We start from the raw sequence: 18,712 nt of genomic DNA on the forward strand, positions 1-18,712 counted from the left end.
GCAGTCAACCATTAGTCTTGGGGTGGTCAGCCATTGGTCTTGGGGCGGTCAGCCATTGGTCTTGGGGTGATCAGTCATTGGTCTTGGAGTGATCAGCCATTGGTCTTGGGGCAGTCAGCCATTGGTCTTGGGATGTCACCCTTTGGTTTCAGGGCAGTCAGCCACTGGTTTTGGGATGGTCAGCCATTGGTCTTGGGGTGATCAGCCATTGGTTTTGGGATGGTCAGCCATTGGTCTTGGGGTGATCAGCCATTGGTTTTGGGATGGTCAGCCATTGGTCTTGGGGTGATCAGCCATTGGTTTTGGGATGGTCAGCCATTGGTTTTGGGATGGTCAGCCATTGGTCTTGGGGTGATCAGTCATTGATCTTGGGGCTGTCAGCCATTGGTCTTGGGATAGTCACCCTTTGGTTTCAGAGCAGTCAGTGATTGGTCTTGGGATGGTCAGCCATTGGTCTTGGGGTGATTGGCCATTGGTCTTGCGGCGGTCAGTCATTGGTCTGGAGATGGTCACCCTTTGGTTTCAGGGCAGTCAGCCATTGGTTTTGGGATGGTCAGCCATTGGTCTTGGGGTGATCAGCCATTGGTTTTGGGATGGTCAGCCATTGGTCTTGGAGTGATCAGCCATTGGTTTTGGGATGGTCAGCCATTGGTTTTGGGATGGTCAGCCATTGGTTTTGGGATGGTCAGCCATTGGTCTTGGGGTGATCAGTCATTGGTCTTAGGGCTGTCAGCCATTGGTCTTGGGATAGTCACCCTTTGGTTTCAGGGCAGTCAGCCATTGGTTTTGGGATGGCTAGCCATTGGTCTTGGGGTGATCAGCCATTGGTCTTGGGGCAGTCAGCCATTGGTCTTGGCAGTGGTCTCCCTCTGCTCTCGGGGGGTGCCCCCATGCTAGTAGATGCGAAGTGCATGTGTGCAGGCCACAATTACTAGCAGTGATGGATTGGTGCTGGCAAGGAGTCTAATATTTCCCTTTGAGGTTGCTGACAATTCAGTGCCTCTGGTTGTGTGAGGAATTGCTTGAAAACATGAGTCAACAGGCATCAGGCTCCTGATTTAGCTCAGTGCCCTTTAGTGTGCCTGCCCTTTTCCAGTGGGTGCCTTGAGAGGTCCCCACCTGGCAGCCCCTGGATCTGGCGTAACCTCTGGCTTCCTGACCATGGCCAGGCCCAGAGTGGTTCTGAGCCTTCCCTTGGGTCAGCCCAGCAGCCTTCCACCAGGAGGCCGGCCAAGGAGGACACCCCGACTTCTGGCATGCATAGAGACCCCAAACTGTCCCTGAGGGTCTCTCAGGCCAGGGAGGGCTGCTCCTCATTGTCACTCTGTGTCCCTCAAAGATATCCCCCAGGGCTCTGCATCCCTTTGCATTCCTCAAGATTAGGGGACGTCACTGTGTCCCTCCAGGAATTCTCCAGGGCCCCGGGCCTGTGATATAGCTGACCCCCAGCCGGATCCAAGGACCTCTGGAGAAGAGCAGGTAGCCCCAGCTGGGCCCTGATTCCCAGTGCCCTGCCCTCATTGCTCCAAGAGGCCCATTCCGGCCCTGGGGTGGGGCGCAGGGAGGTGGCTCCTTCCACAGGGGCCCGGGGTCTGCGACCTCGTCCCCATGCATCCCCAGGCAGGCCTTTCTCAGTTCTCTCTAGGCCTCAGTTTCCTCGTTTGGGAAGCCAGCTGGCTTGATCCCATGGTTGGATTCCCAAGGGCTTCCTGGGATGTATATACTTCCCTCAGCGAAGGGACAACCAGCCCAATTTTCCAGATAGTTGGAAACCCAGGGAGCCCAGCAGACAGAAACGGGGCTGGGAACCCAGAGAGCCAGACTCTTCCCGGATCAGTCACCACTGCTGCCAATTCCCACACTTCCTCCAAGGGCGTTCGAGACTCTCCCGTCTTCCACCAAACCACCAACGCGGAGTGGCAGTGGCAGCATACCGGACGTAAGCCTAGCTGTCCTAAAACACTGTCACCTGCGTGCCAGTGCAAGGGGACAGCCCAGGATTCCCTCCCTTCCCGCATCGTGTCTCCCCCAAAAGACGTGTCCCCTGCTGCTACAGAGTCATTCAGTCACTCATCCTGCAGGCATTTGCTGACTCCCCGCCAGGCCTGGCTGGGCCCGGGGGACCTGGGGATGAGTCAGAAGTGGGGGCGCCCTGCGGGGTCCTTTCTTCTCAATTCCCACAGCCGCAGTGACCTCATCCCCCCGCCCCCGGGCCACCAGGCCTGTTCTCCGCCCTCCCCCGCCCCCTCGGGGGCCTCTTCCCCAGAAGTCAGAGGCACCACAGCACAAGTCTACAGTGAAAGCCAGTGAGTCCACTCCAGTCCATAGTTCATTGGAAGAAATTACAACACTGATGTGGAGGCTGCGGCCACTGGAGGTTCTGAGGTCAGGGAGAGGGAAAAACAGGTGCAATTCAGGGGATTTTCAGGACTTGGGAATTGTCCTGAATTTGCAATGACAGATAGAGGCCATTACGTATCTTCCCACAGCCTACAGAGTGGTGTGGGAGGGAGTGTAAACTACAAGGTAAACTTTAACCCATACTTAGTGGCAGGGTCTCAGAACGCTTTTATCAGTTGCAGTGAATGTACCACACTAACGAAGGATGCTGCTTATGTGGGAAAATGTGGGGGTGGGGGGAGCAGGGCACGTGGCAATCCCTGTATTTTTTATGTAACATTTATGAAATCTAAATATCTTTAAAAACATAAATTAAAAAAGATAAAGGCACCGCAGACCCACAGTGCCCCCTGAGCCGCCCGCCACTGCCCCTCCTCCTCCGCCCCTGTGGGGAGCGGCCAACCCATCCATCCCACCGTCCACCGCCACCCTGTATCAGTTTCTTGTGACTGCCGTACCAGATGACCACAAACGCGGGGGCGTAAGAAGCAGAAATGTATAAACTCACAGTTCTGGAGGCCAGACATCTGAAATCAGTATCACTGGGCTGAGGCTGAGGTGTTCACAGAGGGAGACTCCATTCCTCGTCTCTAGAAGCTTCCGGTGTCTGTCGGCATCCCTTGCTCACGGCCACCGTGCCGCCATCGTCAAGGCCACCACCTTCAGATCCCTCTGTGATCTGTCTTTCCATCACCTCCTCCTCCGTGTCTCCCGCTTCTCGAGACACTTGTGATTGCGTTTAGGATCACCTCCCGTCTCAGAACCCTTAGCTTCGGCACGTCTGCCAGGGTTTTGCATAGAAGGTAACAGCTCCGTTAGGACCTGAGGATATTTTGGGGGCATTCTTCGGCCACACAGAGCCCTCCTTGACCCCGCTCTCTCCCTCCCTCCCCCTGAGTAAGGCCTGTTGATTCTGCCTTTTCAGCCCCTCCTTGTCCTTGCCCACTGGACTCCATCCCTGATGTCACCCGTCTGGCCCGTGACTCTCTCTGGCCACTTTCTTGAGTCTGGTCTGATGCCCCTGCTCCGTGTGGCCTCGGCCCGACCCTCCAGCAGCCCCCACTTGCTGCCGGTGCTGCCCCTTCCCCTTGGCCTGCCTGTGTCACCTGCCGGAATGTCGACTCCCCGAGGGCACCGGCTGCATCTTCAGCCTGCGGCCCTGGACTTGGCGCTGACCGCAGGTGCTCAGCAAGCTCTGCGGGAATACCGACTGGACTCGTCCTCGGAAAGCCCCGGCCCAGGACAGCAAGGGATCGGGGGAGCGCCTGGGGTCTCGGGGAGCAGGCGCACAGCCGGGACCCCCCGCCCACCCTCCCTGCTCAGGGGGGCGATGTGGCAGAGGCCTTGGAGTTACCTTGGGGGCCCTCTGACAAAGCAGTTTCTGCACGTCTGCGTCAGTCCTGCCAGCGGACACCAACAGGGACCCATCAGGAAATACAAGGAGGCAGGCTGGGTGGGGGGGCGGGAGAGAGCCCAGCTCCGACCGAAGAGGGAGCCTTGCCCGAGGCCTGCCGAGCTGGAGTGTGGGACAGGAAAATAGGAAATGCCAGCTCTTCAGATTTTATGAGAGAATCTGGAAATCGGGTCATTTATGTGGAATCTCATGATTCTGAAGCCTTGAGCAAACCAAATTCGAGCTTAAAAGGAAAAAAAAAACACCAAAAAACCCTGGGTGAGCCATAAGTGTGTGGTCAAAGGGAAATCAATCTGCAAATCAGACACAGCCTGGGGCTGTTGGGGCTTGGTGCCTGGACTGCTGGACTGTTTTGTTTTACATGCATAAGGGACCGAAAAAAAAAAAAAAAGTGTGAGAACTGGGAAAGCTATGGGGCATTTGGCCCGGGCAGTGATGGCTGGATCGCTAAGGAGAGGGCAAAGCCATGTGCCTGCAGCGGAAAGCACTGGGCTGGGGGTGGGGTGTGAGCCCAGTGTTGAAATAGCATAGGGTGCACAGAGGGCAGTGTTGGAGGGGCAGGCCTGTCCCAGCAGCTCGTGTGTAGTGTGTGCGCTGGGACGGGGGGGCCTGTGGCAGGCTGAGAGCCTCACATGATGGAAATGGGGAGCCGGGGAGGGGTCTCCCACAGGGAGGACAGCGACTGGCCTTGGTGGGAGGTGGCAGTTCCATTGCCTGCAGAGTCTGGGAAGGTGATGGACATGGATATGGGGGCTGCCACAGATAAGGGGAGCGGGGGACGGGACACACACAGCCACCCACTGCAGCCCACCGCGGCCAGGTGGTGTGCGACCCACCGGTCGGTCAGAGCCCGGCATTTCCCTGGGAAAGCTGCATGCCCGTTATTTCAACATCAAATCTCACCCTTTGAGATGTCGGAGACAGAGCCTGCGCTTGAAAAATGCTGCCAAACTGAGCCTTATCTGTGGGCAGGCTCTGTCCCCGGCTGCCAGTTTTTGACCTTGGTCTCAGACTTTGCGCTTGAGGAGGCGTCTCAGGTGCCGACAGTCGAGACGTCTGCCAGTGGCCCCGGCCTCTGTGACTTTCCACGGGCTGGGGATGCCCTTCCCCGTGGTGAACTCCTACACGGCATGTAGGACCCCGGGACCCGGCCCCTTCCTGGGGAAGACCGTCTTCCCCCTTCTGGGGGCTTCCACGGCTGGGATCCTGGCCACACTGCCGGGACCCCTTTGGGGACGGGGAGCCCCTTGGGTTCTGGGCCCCTGGGCTCTGCAGATGCTGGACCCATGAAGTCAGAGTTTGGGCCTTTATTTCAGCCAGTCTGCACAGCAAGCCCATGTAGGGAGGAATGCTTCCTGGGTGAGGAAACCGAGGCATGGAATGGGGAGGGACCACCTTGAGCCTTGGGACCAGGCCCCACGCACGGCGGTGTGGCCTCTGTGGCCGGAAGTGGGGACGCTGGGCAGACGGGGGTGCCTCGGAGGCCACCTGTCCACGCGGCGAGGTTCCAGCTGAGCACCCAGGTGGTGTGTTGTTCTCCCCGGCCGGGTGGGAGGCACCCGCGGAGGGCGATGAGTGAGGGTGACCCCCCGGGACCCTTCCTCGCGGCCTTGGGCTCACGCTCTCCTCGCTCGGCCGTGCGCTGGGAATTTGAAACGTCTCCTCTTTGCCCCCCGCAGGCCGGTCTGATCCGTCTGGAGGAGGAGGAGTTCTTCATCGAGCCCCTGGAGAAGGGGCTGGCGGCACAGGAGGAGGCGCAGGGCCGCGTGCACGTCGTGTACCGCCGGCCGCCCGCGCTCAGGCCCCCTGCCCTGGGGGGGCCCCAGGCCCTGGATACAGGTGAGGCTGCTGCGGGTGGGTGGGCTGCCCAGTGAGCCCTGGGGTTTGGGGTCCTGGGGCCCCCAGGGGTATCCTCCGGGGGTACCTGGGCACGCCTTCTGCAGGCCTGATCCCAGGAGGTGGTGGTGGGGGCCCGGCTGACCACTTGGCACTGTGGGGGGCTGGGAAGCTGGGGCAGGGTGCTCTGCTCCGGGTGCATGTGCCTGCACTGCCTGCAGCCCGGGGGCCTGCGTAGAGGCCTGGGGGCAGGGGCGGGCAGCGGGTCCACCTCCTGTTGCCTGGAGGGCACAAGTAGAAAGGGGCAGGAGATGCCCAGGCCAGGCCTGTCTCTTCGTCCCCCGCCACGCGCCCTGAATCTGTGCCTCCGAGAAGCCACCTCCTGCCGCCTCGTCCTCGACAGCCGTTCTCACCCTGCCTCTCTGCTGCCGTATTCGCTGCCACAGTGCCTGTCTCAGACCTGTCCCCTCCCCCTGCCACCGGGGTGCTGGTGGAGTCAGACCCTGGGAGAGACAAGGAGAGACAAGGGGGGCACAAAGACCCCGGAGGGGCTCCCGGCCACCCTGGCGTTCTCCGCCAGACGCGCACGGTTGTCTTTCTCGACGTAGCATGAAAGTGCACACTGGGCTCAGGACCGCCCCTCCGGCTGTCACCTCTCAGAGCCCCCAGGAGGCACGGACCCCACATGGCAGCCCGCCCCCAGCGTGCTCCAGCTTTCAGGTCTTGGGACCGGCAAGGGCAGGGTCAGCATCGGACGGGGTCCCAGCGGGCCTCGGGGTCACCGGGTTTCTGCTTTCTGGAAGGAGGGTTTGGTTTGCAGGGGGTGCTGGGGAGGCGAGGCACACCTGAGCATCTGCAGGAAGGCCCGGCTCTCCCAAGGCGGGCAGCTGGGAGCCCTGCCGTGGCCCCCCGTGCTGGATGCCCGACGGGGAGAGTCCCCGCAGGCGGCTGCTGCCCGGCACGAGGTCTGGGAGACAGGGCGCCTCTGCAGGCTTACGGGGACTTCCCTGGGGACTCCGGGCCGGGCCTGGACTTTCCCATCGCTCCGAAGAAACCCTCACTGGTGTATTTTAGGTTTCTCTGACTTCCTAGCTTGGGTGCATCCTGGCAAGGGCACCATTCTAATTTCAGGAACTGGTGTCGGGTATCTTGGCGAGGGAACGGTTCCATCAGGGATTCTCGGGTGCCCAGCCCCATCTCTTCCTTGCTGATTCATTTGCTGGTACCCACCCACCGGTCCTGCCTGGGCCTTCCCCAGCCACTGCCACTCACGCTGCTTTAGCATCCTGGGCTTTTCTGCAGGGGGAGTGACGCAGAGCAACCCTGCAGGATGGGAACAAGACGTGGGGCTCCCGGTTTCTCCTCGTTAGCCAGTCCAACCTCGGGCAAGTTTGGGGCTTCGGACACCTGCTCTTGTCTCTGTCGAGTGTAGTCGGAAACAGGGCAGTGAGGACCTGCTTTTTGCTCACGAGAAGAGCCCATCTATGCTTGGACCTTTGTGCTTCTTTTGGGCTGGACTCTGCCAGAAGCTTCAGGGTGGTTCTGGGGGGCCCTGGCTGGCTCCTGGATGGGGGGGGGAGGGGAGAGCCTGTAGAGTGGGGCTGGTCAGGGCGTCCCTGGCTGTGACTCTGATTCCAAATTCCAGGCAGTGCCTATCTTTCTGAATGTGGCAGCCCTTCCTCTGTGACCCCGCCAGCCTTGACACGTTTTCTGCTGGTGTTCTGGCATCCTCCTTTGAATCACCCCTCCCTCTCTCCCCTTTTCCCCCTGTCCGCCTGTCTTTGTTGAATGCAGGAAGGGAACTGGAAATACAGAAGGAGCCATTGGCCTTAGAAGATGCAATGTGAGGCCTGCTCCATGGTCGGGGTGAGGCTGGATTGGAAGTGGGGTGCACCTAATCGGCTATGGGGCCGAGGTGAGCCTGAGCCGAGCTGTAGGCTGGGCTGTGGGGCTGTGGGCTCTGCGCCTCAGGCTGTGGGCTTCGGCCACGGGTCCCGGTTTCCGGGATGAGCCAAGCCTGCTTTCTCCGTCATCCCTGTCTGTCGTCCCTATGACTCTGCTTGGGCAACTCGGGTCCACACAGAGTACTTGTCTCCCTGCCTCTGCCTGGTTTTTTTTGCCCACCTGCCCCAGGGCCTAGCTGGGCTCACTGGCTGCAGGCGAGCCGGTGCATTTTATGCCAGGACTGGGCCGAGGCCCCGTGGGGACCTCAGCTGGTCCAGCTTTCCATCAGCCTGGGCCTTGCCAGGGCCTGGAGTGGCAACCGGGAGATAAGTAAGAGCCGTGCCCTGGCTAGATACATTTCTGCACTCTGTCCCAGATAGGCACCCCGCCTGCTGGGGCACAGAGCCCCAGAGCCTGCAGCTGGCACAGGCGTTCGAGGTGGCTCCTTGCAGAGCTTCTCGGGTTTGTAACTGTGATTATTATTATTTGAAGCCGGGGGACCCTTCACCAGGGGGCTTCTCGCGGGAGCCCTGAGCTCTCTGTGCCTCTGGCCAAGGAGGTGGAAGGTGCCAGCTGGAGGCTCCCTCTGGCCTCCCCCCGAGGAACCTTCTGGAAGCCAGTGAGAAACCTCCCTCTTACTTATGAATGGGGTAACACCTGTTGGGGTCCCCCGGGAAGGGGAAAGTCCTGCTGGGCCCACAACCTGGCGAGCTGGGGTCTGGCTGGGCCTTCCTTGTCTTGCTGTGTGTGTCTCTGGGGATGGCTGCAGCCCACTCAGGCTCCTCTTGAAGGACCCTGGGACGCGCTGTCCTGGGTGTTTTGGGGCCCTCACCAAGCCTAAGAGAATCATTTTCACCAAGAGCCTCTGCCAACTGAGATCAGGCCCTGGGCTGCAGGTCACCAGGGGCCGTGGGTGGAAAATGAAGCTCTCTGACATTTCTTCGTGGTGGCAGCTCAGGGTTGGGTGGCTTCGCTGGGAAATGAGCACACAGCAGTGTCTACTTCGGGCCCTGGCACGGGCATCAAGGGTGGACAAGGGGTTGAAGGAGTGAGGCGGGACCCTTTGCTGTCCTCACTGGCCAGGCTGGCGTCTGCAGAAGAGTTTCTGCTCAGCTCTGCTTAGCTCTCCTGGGCCCGGGAGTACAGGTGAGAGGGAGGCCAGAATTCTGAGGCTGGGGCATAGGGCTGTCGTTGGGGGAGGGCTGGGGGAGGCAGGTCCCAGGGCTCCCGGGGCCGGGCACCCCAAGTCCCCATTTTCTGCCCTCTCTGGAGCCAGAACTGGACCCAGGTATCCATCTATTTTAGTTACAAGCTGGAGAAAACAATAGACTAGAAAATGGGTTGGCTTTTACAGTGGGGACTTGTTAACTTTTAAGCTTACCTGTTCCAAGGCTGTGACAATGTCCAGACCAAAGCTTCATCAGGGGATGTTTTTCTCCCCAAAGACCAGCTGCTGGCGATCCTGGACTCCTGTCACATGGCAGGGCACGATGGCGGCATCTTCCGGTCTCTCCCTTCTCCTCCGGTTCTCATTGCATCAGCTTCCTGCTTCAGGGGCTTTCTCTCTCCTTCAGTGGCATTTTCTCTCTGTGTCTCTCTGTAGCATCCCGTTTCTAAAGGACTCCAGGAAGAGGATTAAGATCCACCCTGGGTCACGCCTACAAAGTGATCTAATCAAAAAGGTCCCACCTACAAAAGATTGCACCCACAGGAGAGGATTAGCTATAAGGACCTGATTTTCTGGGGCCCATTGAGCATCAAACCATCACACCATCTCTGCCCCCGTGTCCGCCTGGCCGCCGCCTCTTCTGTGTGCATCAAATCCCCCTCAGGCTCCCTCTTAGGGGGACACTTGTGATGGCAGGTGGGGCCATATGGATAACCCAGGGCCATCTTCCCTCTCGGGAGCCTTACCTTCATCACCTCTGCAGAGCTCTATTTGTGCCATAGAAGGCTGCATTTTCAGATTCCAGGGACTAAGCTCTGATCTCTTTGGGGACCGCTAATTGGAGGTGCAGGAGCCCACCCGAATGTGGCTGGCCGTGCTGTGGACGGGCCATACTTCATCACGGCACCACAGAGCCCCTGGTGAGGGGTCCGTGGCATGGCAGGCACCCCACTCCCCTGCTCTGGGGACAGTGCTCAGACCGAGACCGGGCAGGCCCCCTGCCCATTTCCTTCCGTTGGGCTCTCGCGTCTGAGGCATGGGGGGCTCTCTCTCTTATAGCCCCAGTCTCAGCCTGGCAGTGCCTCAGATGCGGAGCTCAGGGAGAGACAAGAACACGTGCCTGGGGCAGCTGGTCTGGCGGTTGGCACTGAGAGCTGGTTGTCTGAACATGCGAATGGGCTGACTGTGGGATTCCAGGACCTTCTCCATAGATTGGGAAAGCTTCCCGGGTCATGTGCTGGGCAGAAGGTCCACAGGGAGTCTCCTGTTTCTATCAGACACACAAGGCGATTTGCAGAAGGGCCTGTTGTCCCGACACGGGGGCTGCAAACCCTGGGGCCTGCCGGGGTCCCCACTGGCAGTGCTACTAAGTATGGCTGGCTGAAGGCGAGACCAATCGTTAATTACACCCTTCCTAGAGGCTTGGCTGTCATTTCCCTGCTTGGGATGTAGACTTGCACAGAGACGACGTTTCTGCTCCAAGAAAGTCAGCTGTGTGTGGGTGGCGGCCCTGGCCCCTCCGTGAGCGCAGGGCAGGCTGGAGACCCCTGCCCGAGGGCTGGCCCCTCTTCAGAGCCGCTGGCTGCGTCCTGGTGGAAAGGTGGGCTGAGGGCAGCCAGATCCTCCTCTTGTCAGCAGCACCCAGGCAATCAATTTTTACGGGAACCCTCCTGATTCTAAAACATTGCTTCAAATTTCTGGAAAATACCCTATGGGCCAAAGAAAGCACAGGGCCCCCGTGCTAGGTGAGATGCAGTGTGGAAACGTCCTCAGCTGCTCCCGGGGCTCCCCCGTGTCCCCTGGGCACAACAGGAGAACAAAGGAGGGCCCTGTCCCTTTGGCCACAGTGCGCTCCCGAGAACGAGGCAGGTGGTTTCTGAGCCCGCTCTCCACGTGACCCGCCCCCCCGTCCCCGGGGCTGCCCTCCGCCGGTGGAGGAGCCCAGCCCAAGGGAGCGCAGTCACACGACCTGTGTGCCAGTGACCTTGGCTGCCTCCTCCTCGGAAGTGGCCGGTGCCAAGCCTCTGCCCTCTGCTATCAGACTACAGCGTCCTCCCTGACGTGGCAGAGAGCCACGCCAGCCCTCGGGTTGCTGCCCGGCCCTGCTGCTGCCAAGGAGAGCCGGCCGAGCAGTGCGAGGGCAGGGCGCAGGTGGCTGAAGGTGCCTCCTGTGGCCAGCCAGGTCTAGCCTGCGAGTCCTGACCTGGCTGCCCCCCAGCCTTCCTCACCAGGAGGCCTCTTTCCCCCCCACCTGCTCTTCTGTCTCTACTGCATTCCTTTGCCTTGAGCCGGGTAGGGGTTTTCCAGGCTGCCAGTCTCCCAGGCAGGGGCTGCCCTGGGAATGAGAGCTCATGGTGCCCGTGAGGGGCCAGGAGGGCAGAACCGGTGCTGGGAGCGCCGCAGTGCCTACGGCATCGAGGCTTTCAGAGGCCCAGGTCCCTGGGCTCGGGTGGCATCCTGCAGGTAGGGGCAGCCACGGGAGGGTCTTGGTGTGTTAGCAAGTTCACTGCCTCTGTGGCACAAGGAAGACACAGGAGGTGGGGAGGCCATTGGAGTGTGCCGGGCAGTCGTGTGTGGCAGAGACAGCAGAGCTTTGGTCAAACAGGCTATGGGTTGGGGACACGGCCAAGGCTCTGTTAGCCACAGGTGGATCACTAGAGCTTTGGTGACAGAGTGGTTGTGAAGCCCAGTGTGTGTGGGGGAGGAGGGGACAAGCTTGCTGAAAGCTAGATCAGAGAGGCCTTCTACCCTGCAGCAGTCGTGTCTGTATTAGTTTCTTCTTGCTGCTGTAACAAGTGATTGCAAGCTTGGTGATTTTAAGCTACACACATTAACTCTCTTTCAGTTAGAAGTCTGAAAGGAGTCTAAAGGGGCTAAAAACCGAAGCGTCAGCAGGGTTGGTTCCTGCTGAAGACTTCGGGGGGGAGAATCTGTTTTCCTGCCTCTTCCGGATTCTGGTGGTTCCTGGCATTCCTTGGCTCATTCCTGTTTCATTCCCGTCTCTGCCTCCGTGGTCCCATCCCTTTCTCCTCACCCCTGTCAAATCTTCCTCTTTTAAGGATGGTTGTGATTACATTTAGGGCCCATGTGGATAATCCAGAATATTCTCCCCATCCCAAGATCTTTAACCTCATCTGATCTGCAAAGTCCCTTTTCCCATATATGGGAACCTTCCCAGTTTCCGGGAATAAGGACGTGGACCCCCTGGGGATGTGCGTGTGTGCATTATTCAGCCCGTCACGATGTCTCTCTGCCTCATAGCCTTGCAGGGCTGGAGTCCCCAGACGTGGTCCCAGGAGAGGCCTCAGCTGGTGCGTGAGTGCCAGGACCTCTCTCAACTTCTCCTAACCCAGGCGTTTCCTGAGCTGCTCGCCGGGGCCCTCCCGCGCCCGAACTCAGCCCCATGCCCTCTCGGGCCAGAGCTGCCTGCTCGCCGAGCTGCGGCCGAAAGCGCGGCCCCGTGGTGGCCGGATTCCCAGAGGCTCCTCCTTTGCCTTCCACTGCCAGGCTTGTGCCCGTCACTCAGGGGACCTGTAGGACTCAGAGGAGGACAAAGGGCTGTGAAACTCGGAGCGGCTGACCTCTGGTTCTGCCAGGCCTGTTTCAGAGCTCAGTGCTCCCTTGGCAGAGGCCGTGGCGCCCCTGCTTGCCCCGTGGCCTGTGCCCGTGGACGGCTGTTAGAGGCACCAGCACAGGGGCGGGGCCCCACCCCTCGAAGGCTGGGAGGGAGCTGTGCTGGGAAAGCATGTGGAGGCCTGGAGCTTCCTGGGCTGGGACACGGGGAGGGTGGTTTTAGAGCTTCTGGTTGAGCTGGGGGGGGGATGGCTGCTTGGGGTCTGTGGCTCGGGGACCCTGGTCTGGTGGGTGCTTTCTGGCCCCTGGACTCCAGGCAGAGGTGATGCTTGCACCCAGGGCAAGGGCTCAGGTCTCCTTCCTCCTGGGGTGGCAGAGCTGCCAAGGTGGACCTCCAACCCTCACGCCGCAGTTGTCACCCGCCTGGCCAGCAGTGACAGGCCCTAGGCTTGGGTTCCCTCCTGCGGTGGATGGCTCGATTGATTGGTTTTTTATTTGTTTATTTATTTTTGAGGTATCAGTTGCCTGCCCTTGTTCCTTTCCTCTTTTGTATGGGACATGATCCAGGAGTGGAATCAGCCAGCGAGAACGTGGCCCAGCAGGGCCTGGCTTTTCCGTGGAGTGCCGTGAACACAGGGCGGGATCCAGGGCACCGTGGCCTGGACCCTGACTTGCCTGCAGCCCCAACTCAGGGGCAAGAGACCTGCGGCTCTTGGAGGAGCCGTCTCAGGTTGGCCACTGCAAGGACACACTTCAGCTCGGCCGGTGGCCCGGAGGCCCCCGCCTGCCCTCCGGCACGGGCCACAGTTTAGTGTAGCGGTCAAGGGTGCCTGCTTGGCGGTCAGCCTGCCTGATGGCACCCCCATCTGACCATGGGACTCTGGGCAACTTACCCAGTGCCTCCGTGTCTCAGTTTCCACATCTGTTAAGCCGGTGTAATTTTAGAAGAGCCTGTCGGAATTCAGTGACATAACTGTCACCTTCTCCTCAGCACGGAGCCTGTGCCCTGTGTGCTGTCTTAGGTCCTTGTGACTCCGGCATCGTTTGTCTTGCCCCCCTTCTGCTCCACGCTCCCTTCCCCAGACACGACTCGCTGGTGGCCTCTTTCCTGCTCTTGGAGTTGTGCTGCGGACGCTTCTCCGAGGAACCGGCACGTGGTCACCAGGCCTCACACCCGTGGCTCGGGAACGAAGCTGTGGTCTGTTCTGATCGTGGGCAGGTCTGGAGTTTACTGACCAAGAAGAGGAGGCTCCATGGTGAGCGCGGAGTGCCTGCTCCTTCCAGGTCCCCAGCACAGTTTCCGGGAGAGACACGATGTCCCCAGGGGCAGCATCCGTGTCGGCGGTATTGGTGCGTCCGATGCACGAGCCCCCCTGCCTGGGAGCGGCGGGGCCCTGCGCGCCCCTCGGGTTGCCGGCAGGCAGCCTGGCTGTTTCTCGTTTCCCGGACTGCTCAAGCAAATACTCTGCAAAGAGGTGGCTTCGACCACGGGAATTTACTGGCTCATGGTTTTGAGGTTAGGAAAAAATCCAAAGCAAGTCGTCATCAAGGCGATGCTTTCTTCCCAAGGACTGCAGTGTTCCAGGGCCGGCTGCCAGCGACGCGCGGTCCCCAGCGTGTCACGTGGCAGAGCACGTGGGCGACGTCCCCTGGCCTCTTGTTCTCTTCTGGCTTCTGTGGAATTTCACCTCTTGCTTCCCACGGCTTTCTCTCTCTCTGAGTTGCATTCTGCCTCTGAAGGACGCTACTAATAAGATTAAGACCCATCCTGGGCCACAGCCGAACTGCGGTAACCTCACCAAAAGGTTCTGCTTACAACAGGCACACAGATAAGCAGATTCAGTTTCAGTGCTTGTGTTTCTGGGGACCCATCCATTTCCAAATCCTCACAGTGGCTAAGGCTCCCTCCACAGCCCGGGGGCCTCCGTGGGACAACAGTGAAGCAAGTGTGGGCTTCCTGCTTACCACTGTCTGACGCGATGGGGGACAGGGGACAGGCTTTCCACGCGGGGCTCCCGGGCAGAGGCTTCTCGGGGATGCAGAGGGGATGTGACAGCAAGGAAGAGCGCCATGTCCCAGCGTCAGGGGAAGGGGCCTGTGGGGGGTGAGAGGGGGCTGCAGAGAGCACTGCAGGAATATCCAGTGCACAGAAGGCCTCCCCAGACGCAGGGAGGACGGGTCTAGCTCAGAAACCCGCCCAAGATCCAAACTCCGCCAATTCCCACCAGCCAGAGGTCTCTGACCTCAGGCCCAGTTTGCTCTCAGAATTCTTCCTCTGCAGGTCAGCAAACACTCCAGCCAGCCCCGAGCCTGAAGCATTTTCTATAAAAATTTCCTATTTTTCTTAACCCATTTCCCTTTGAAATGAATACCAGGCAGCTCTGCGTACTTGGCCCCAAAGAAACTCAGAGCCGGGAAAAGGTCACGCAATCAGGTGGAAATATTGGCGTCTGGCTATTTTCTCGCCCTCCCATGCTCAACTTTTAATTTCCCCTCCCTGTGTCTCTCTGTCTCTTATGCACACACACCCACAGACACAGACACACACAGATTTGGAAATTGCGCTGGATTCTTGTGCCGGGGTGTGTCTTGCAGAGCTCTTGACTTGGCCACCCCCTTTGCTTGGTCTTGGGGTGTGGGCAGTGTCCAGGGAGGGCACCTGGGGCTGGCCAAGAGAAGCTGGCAGTGGGAGTCCTGCTAGAGAGCCTCTCACAGGCTGCCCAGGCTGGCTGTTGGGGTACACCCAGCCCCAGGGCAGGGCCCGGGTTCGAGCTGGGAGAACGGAATGGCGTGCAGGGAGTCCTGGGGCCCAGATCTGCTGGAGAATCACCTAGGAGCTGGGCTGGTGCCGGGGTCGGGGACGGGCTGGGCTGGGCTGGAAAGGAGCCTGGGTACTTTGGAGGACTCAGTGAAGCCATGATGCTCCCCCAAATCATGGGAGGAATGAAGACAATAGTAACTGTGCTTCTTGGGTGGGAAACTGAGGGCACCTGGCTCTCTTCTACACATTTGTTATCCCCTCCATCCCTCCCTCCCTCCCTTCCTTCTTCCTCCAACAGATTTTCACTGCTTATGTACATATGTTAGGGGCTGAATTAGGTGCCGGGAGTACAGCAACAAACAAACCCCTCCAAGTACCTGTTCTGCTGGAGCTCTCGGTCCAGTGGGAGTGGCACAATAAGCAGATGGTTTTAGAAAGTGCTCAACTCTGTGGGCAACGTGAAAGAGGATCAAAGGGTAGAGTGAGAGAGGAGGTGGGCAAGGGGTAAGGGGGGATCCCCTCCAGGTAGGGTCATTGGGAACCCCCCTCTGAGGTGGTGACCGTTGACCTGGGACCTGAATGATGGGAACAGCATGTGCAAATGCCCTGTGGCAGGAGGGGTCTCTGTGTGCTCCCAGGGCAGAAAGGAGGCCACAGGTGCCTGGAGCAGAGAAAATACCAGAGAGACAGTGAGGAGGTGGGATCAGACGGGTAGGTAAGGGCTAGATTACGCTGGGTCTGGCAGGTCATGGTGTCAGCTGGCGTTTTATTCTCTGGTGCAGTGGGAAGCCTCTGGAGGGCTTTGAGTGGTGAGCAATGAGCCTGGGAGCAGGAAAGCCCATGGGGTGGTCCCAGTGAGAGGTGGTGGCAGCCGTGTGTGCAGACGGAGTGGAGCAGATAGCTGCAGGAGGCATGTTTTAGTTGGCCAAAGGGCTGCCGATGCAAAGTACCAGATATGGGCTGACTTTCATAAGGGGGATTTATTTGGGGGTAAAGGCTAACAGTTCCAAGTCTGTGAAAAGTCCGACTCAAGGCACCATAAGAGGTGCTTTCTTACCAGGGTCAGCTACTGCTGGTCCTGGTGTCTGAGCACATGGCAAAGCAAGAGGGCCACCGATCTCTGCCGAGGACCCAGCCTTCCCCTCCGGGCTCCCCATTTCCCGAACCCCAGCTCCCGGAGCTCAGCTGTGAGCAACCAGGCAGAGGGCTTGTCTCTCCCCAGGCCTCTGCTGCCAATCGTGGGGTCTCTCAGGGCTTTGTGCTTACGCGACCCTTTGGTCTTCTAACCCATGGCGGGATCAATGTGCTATGGAGACTCCCTTTTCCCGTGTCTCTGTTTTTAATCAGACCCAGAAAGAGTGCAGAGACCGAACATGAATCACAATCAAAAGCCCAAAATCGATCTTCTCAAGCAATCTAATCAAAGGGCCCTTGACTGAACTTAATGCAATCAAATGGTATCACACCCACAGGAATAGAAAACTCTTTCTCTTCTGGGATTCATAAAATAATCTCAAACTGCCCCAACATGTCTGGAGGCAGAGCTCACAGGATGGGGGGGCACGAGGAAAGAATCGAGGTCAGCCCCGGGCTTTGAGCCTCAGCCGCAGCCGCAGGTGGGACGGCTGTGGCTCGTGACCCTGCCCCGAGTGAGGTGGGGCTGCCTGTGGGAAGCGGGCAGGCGGGTTGTCCAGGCCAAAGTGTGGAAGCCAGAATCGGGACTCGAGAGCTGTGCCCCTTCCTCTGCCTGGCTTGGAGGGTGGTGGGAGGTGCTTCTCCAGGGCGGAAGGCTTCGAGCCTCAGCTCTGAGACTCGCAGGGCAGGGAGACGAGGCTCCACATGTGGCCTCCCAGGCACCCAGGACCTGGGGTTGTCTTGCAGCCCCTCTCACTCCAGAAAAAGCCGAGGCCCTGGCTCTGTGGGAAGTCCTGTGGGGGGGCCATGCAAGGTCCGGGGTCCCTGTGACTGTGTGTTATGTCCCTGCCTCTTGGGCAGGCCAGGTCCTCCTTCCCCCATCAGCCACTTTGGGGAGGGGTCCCTGGACCCGTCGGAGTGATGGGAAGCTGAATGGGCGGCCAGCACCTGTCAGAGGTGGTGGGCAGTGTGTGCTCCACCCTCAGGGGAACCCGCTGTCCACCCAGCTGGGCCCCAGGCCCCTGCCGCCAAGCCTCTCGCCCCACGGCAGGGCACCCTGTGATAAGAGTTCTCCCTGCTTGGAATCTGGCTGTGGGCACATCCTGGCGGCTGCTCTGGGGTTCTCCTCCCATGACGAAGCACCTGTCGCTGATCTGGCGGACAGCATCCTGAGCCGACCCCTCCACCCTGGAGCGCTGGCAGCAGGCAGCCGTCCAGGGAGAAACTGCCAAGTGGCTGAGTCATCGAATCCAGGTTTCCCGCTCTCGGGCAGAGCCAAACTGGTTTCCCACCGTGGCTGCCGATTTCTCCCGATCCTCACTGTCAAGGGGTCTTTCACAGTGGATGGTTTTGCTTTCTGGCTTCAATTCTTACTTCTTCGATGGCTGGTGAGGGTGAGAGATGTCCCCTGCGTTGGCTCACTTGGCATGTCTCCTCTCCCCAGTTGAGCTGTTTCTCTCCTGGGGTCTCATTTGGCAGGATAAGCCCTTTATCTCTTTTAGGTATCGACTTGCCGTCAAGGTTGATACAAAGCAGTTCCCCAGGCCAGGGCTCCCCTTTGCTTTCCAGTTTTGTTCAAGTGGCACAAAAGCCTGTTTTTTCCCCACACCGAGTCTGTGGGTGGTACGTCTCCTGCGTGCACGGGACAAGACAGCGTTTCAGGCCACGTGCGTGTGGCTTAAGGACCTGCCCCAGGGCCGGGCACCCGGCATTGGTGTGTCATTTAATCCTCCCAGGGGCCCCGAGAAGCACGTGAGGAAACCGAGGCCCAGGGCTACCGCCATCCCCTGCAGGAACCAGAGTAACAAGAGGCAAGAAGGCGGCAAAGCGTTTGCCGGGGCCTCAGCTGTGCAGGCACACACCTGGACCTGTGGGCACACGGTCTCACTGGGACAGCCCTTTGGGGTTGGTTGGCGCCGTCATCACACCCATTTCACTGATGAGGAAACCAAGGTGCTGAAAGGCTAATGCTTCGTTCGCACAGCCAGTGAGCTGCAGAGCCACGGTGGAACGCAAGGCCGTCGTCTGAGTGCTGCAGCTACAGGGTGCGGGCAGGAACGGGTCTGGCACCCTGGACTGCCCAAGTCCCTGTGCACTGCCTTCCTGTGCCACCCGCAGAGGCTGGGCTGGCGAGACCCGGCCATCTCACACACCGCCTCGCAGGCTCTAGTTCCCCTGCCAGGAGCTCAGGACCGGCTGTGCTCGGTCACTTCGAGCAGTGGCGCCGCGAGCTTCATTTTATAGAGGCGGAAACTGAGTCCCAGTGACGCTGCGTGAGAAAGCCTCTCAAGGTCACTCCACACATGAGCCACGGGGAGCATCTTTTGCACGCCCCAGAATTCCCAGCAGCAGGTGGAGCGCCTGGCACGCGACTGGTAATGAAATATCCACCAAGAGAAGGAGTGAGTGCAGCAGCTTGGACACGTGGACCTCATTCCCAGAGGAGCCCAGCCTGGCAGGTTGCTGTATGTGTTTGAGGCTG

At 59.5% G+C, this 18,712-nt stretch overlaps 1 protein-coding gene across 1 annotated transcript in view; it reads left to right on the top strand.

Moving 5' to 3' along the window:
- Positions 1 to 18,712, top strand: part of ADAMTS2 (ADAM metallopeptidase with thrombospondin type 1 motif 2) — a 294,248-nt gene that overhangs the window by 90,528 nt on the left and 185,008 nt on the right. Inside the window, exon 3 of the mRNA XM_058283377.2 lies at positions 5,494 to 5,653. Coding sequence (XP_058139360.1) covers positions 5,494 to 5,653 — 160 coding nt within the window. The remainder of the gene's footprint in view (positions 1 to 5,493; positions 5,654 to 18,712) is intronic.

Source organism: Dasypus novemcinctus, chromosome 2 (assembly GCF_030445035.2).
Source record: "Dasypus novemcinctus isolate mDasNov1 chromosome 2, mDasNov1.1.hap2, whole genome shotgun sequence".
NCBI lineage: Eukaryota > Metazoa > Chordata > Mammalia > Cingulata > Dasypodidae > Dasypus > Dasypus novemcinctus.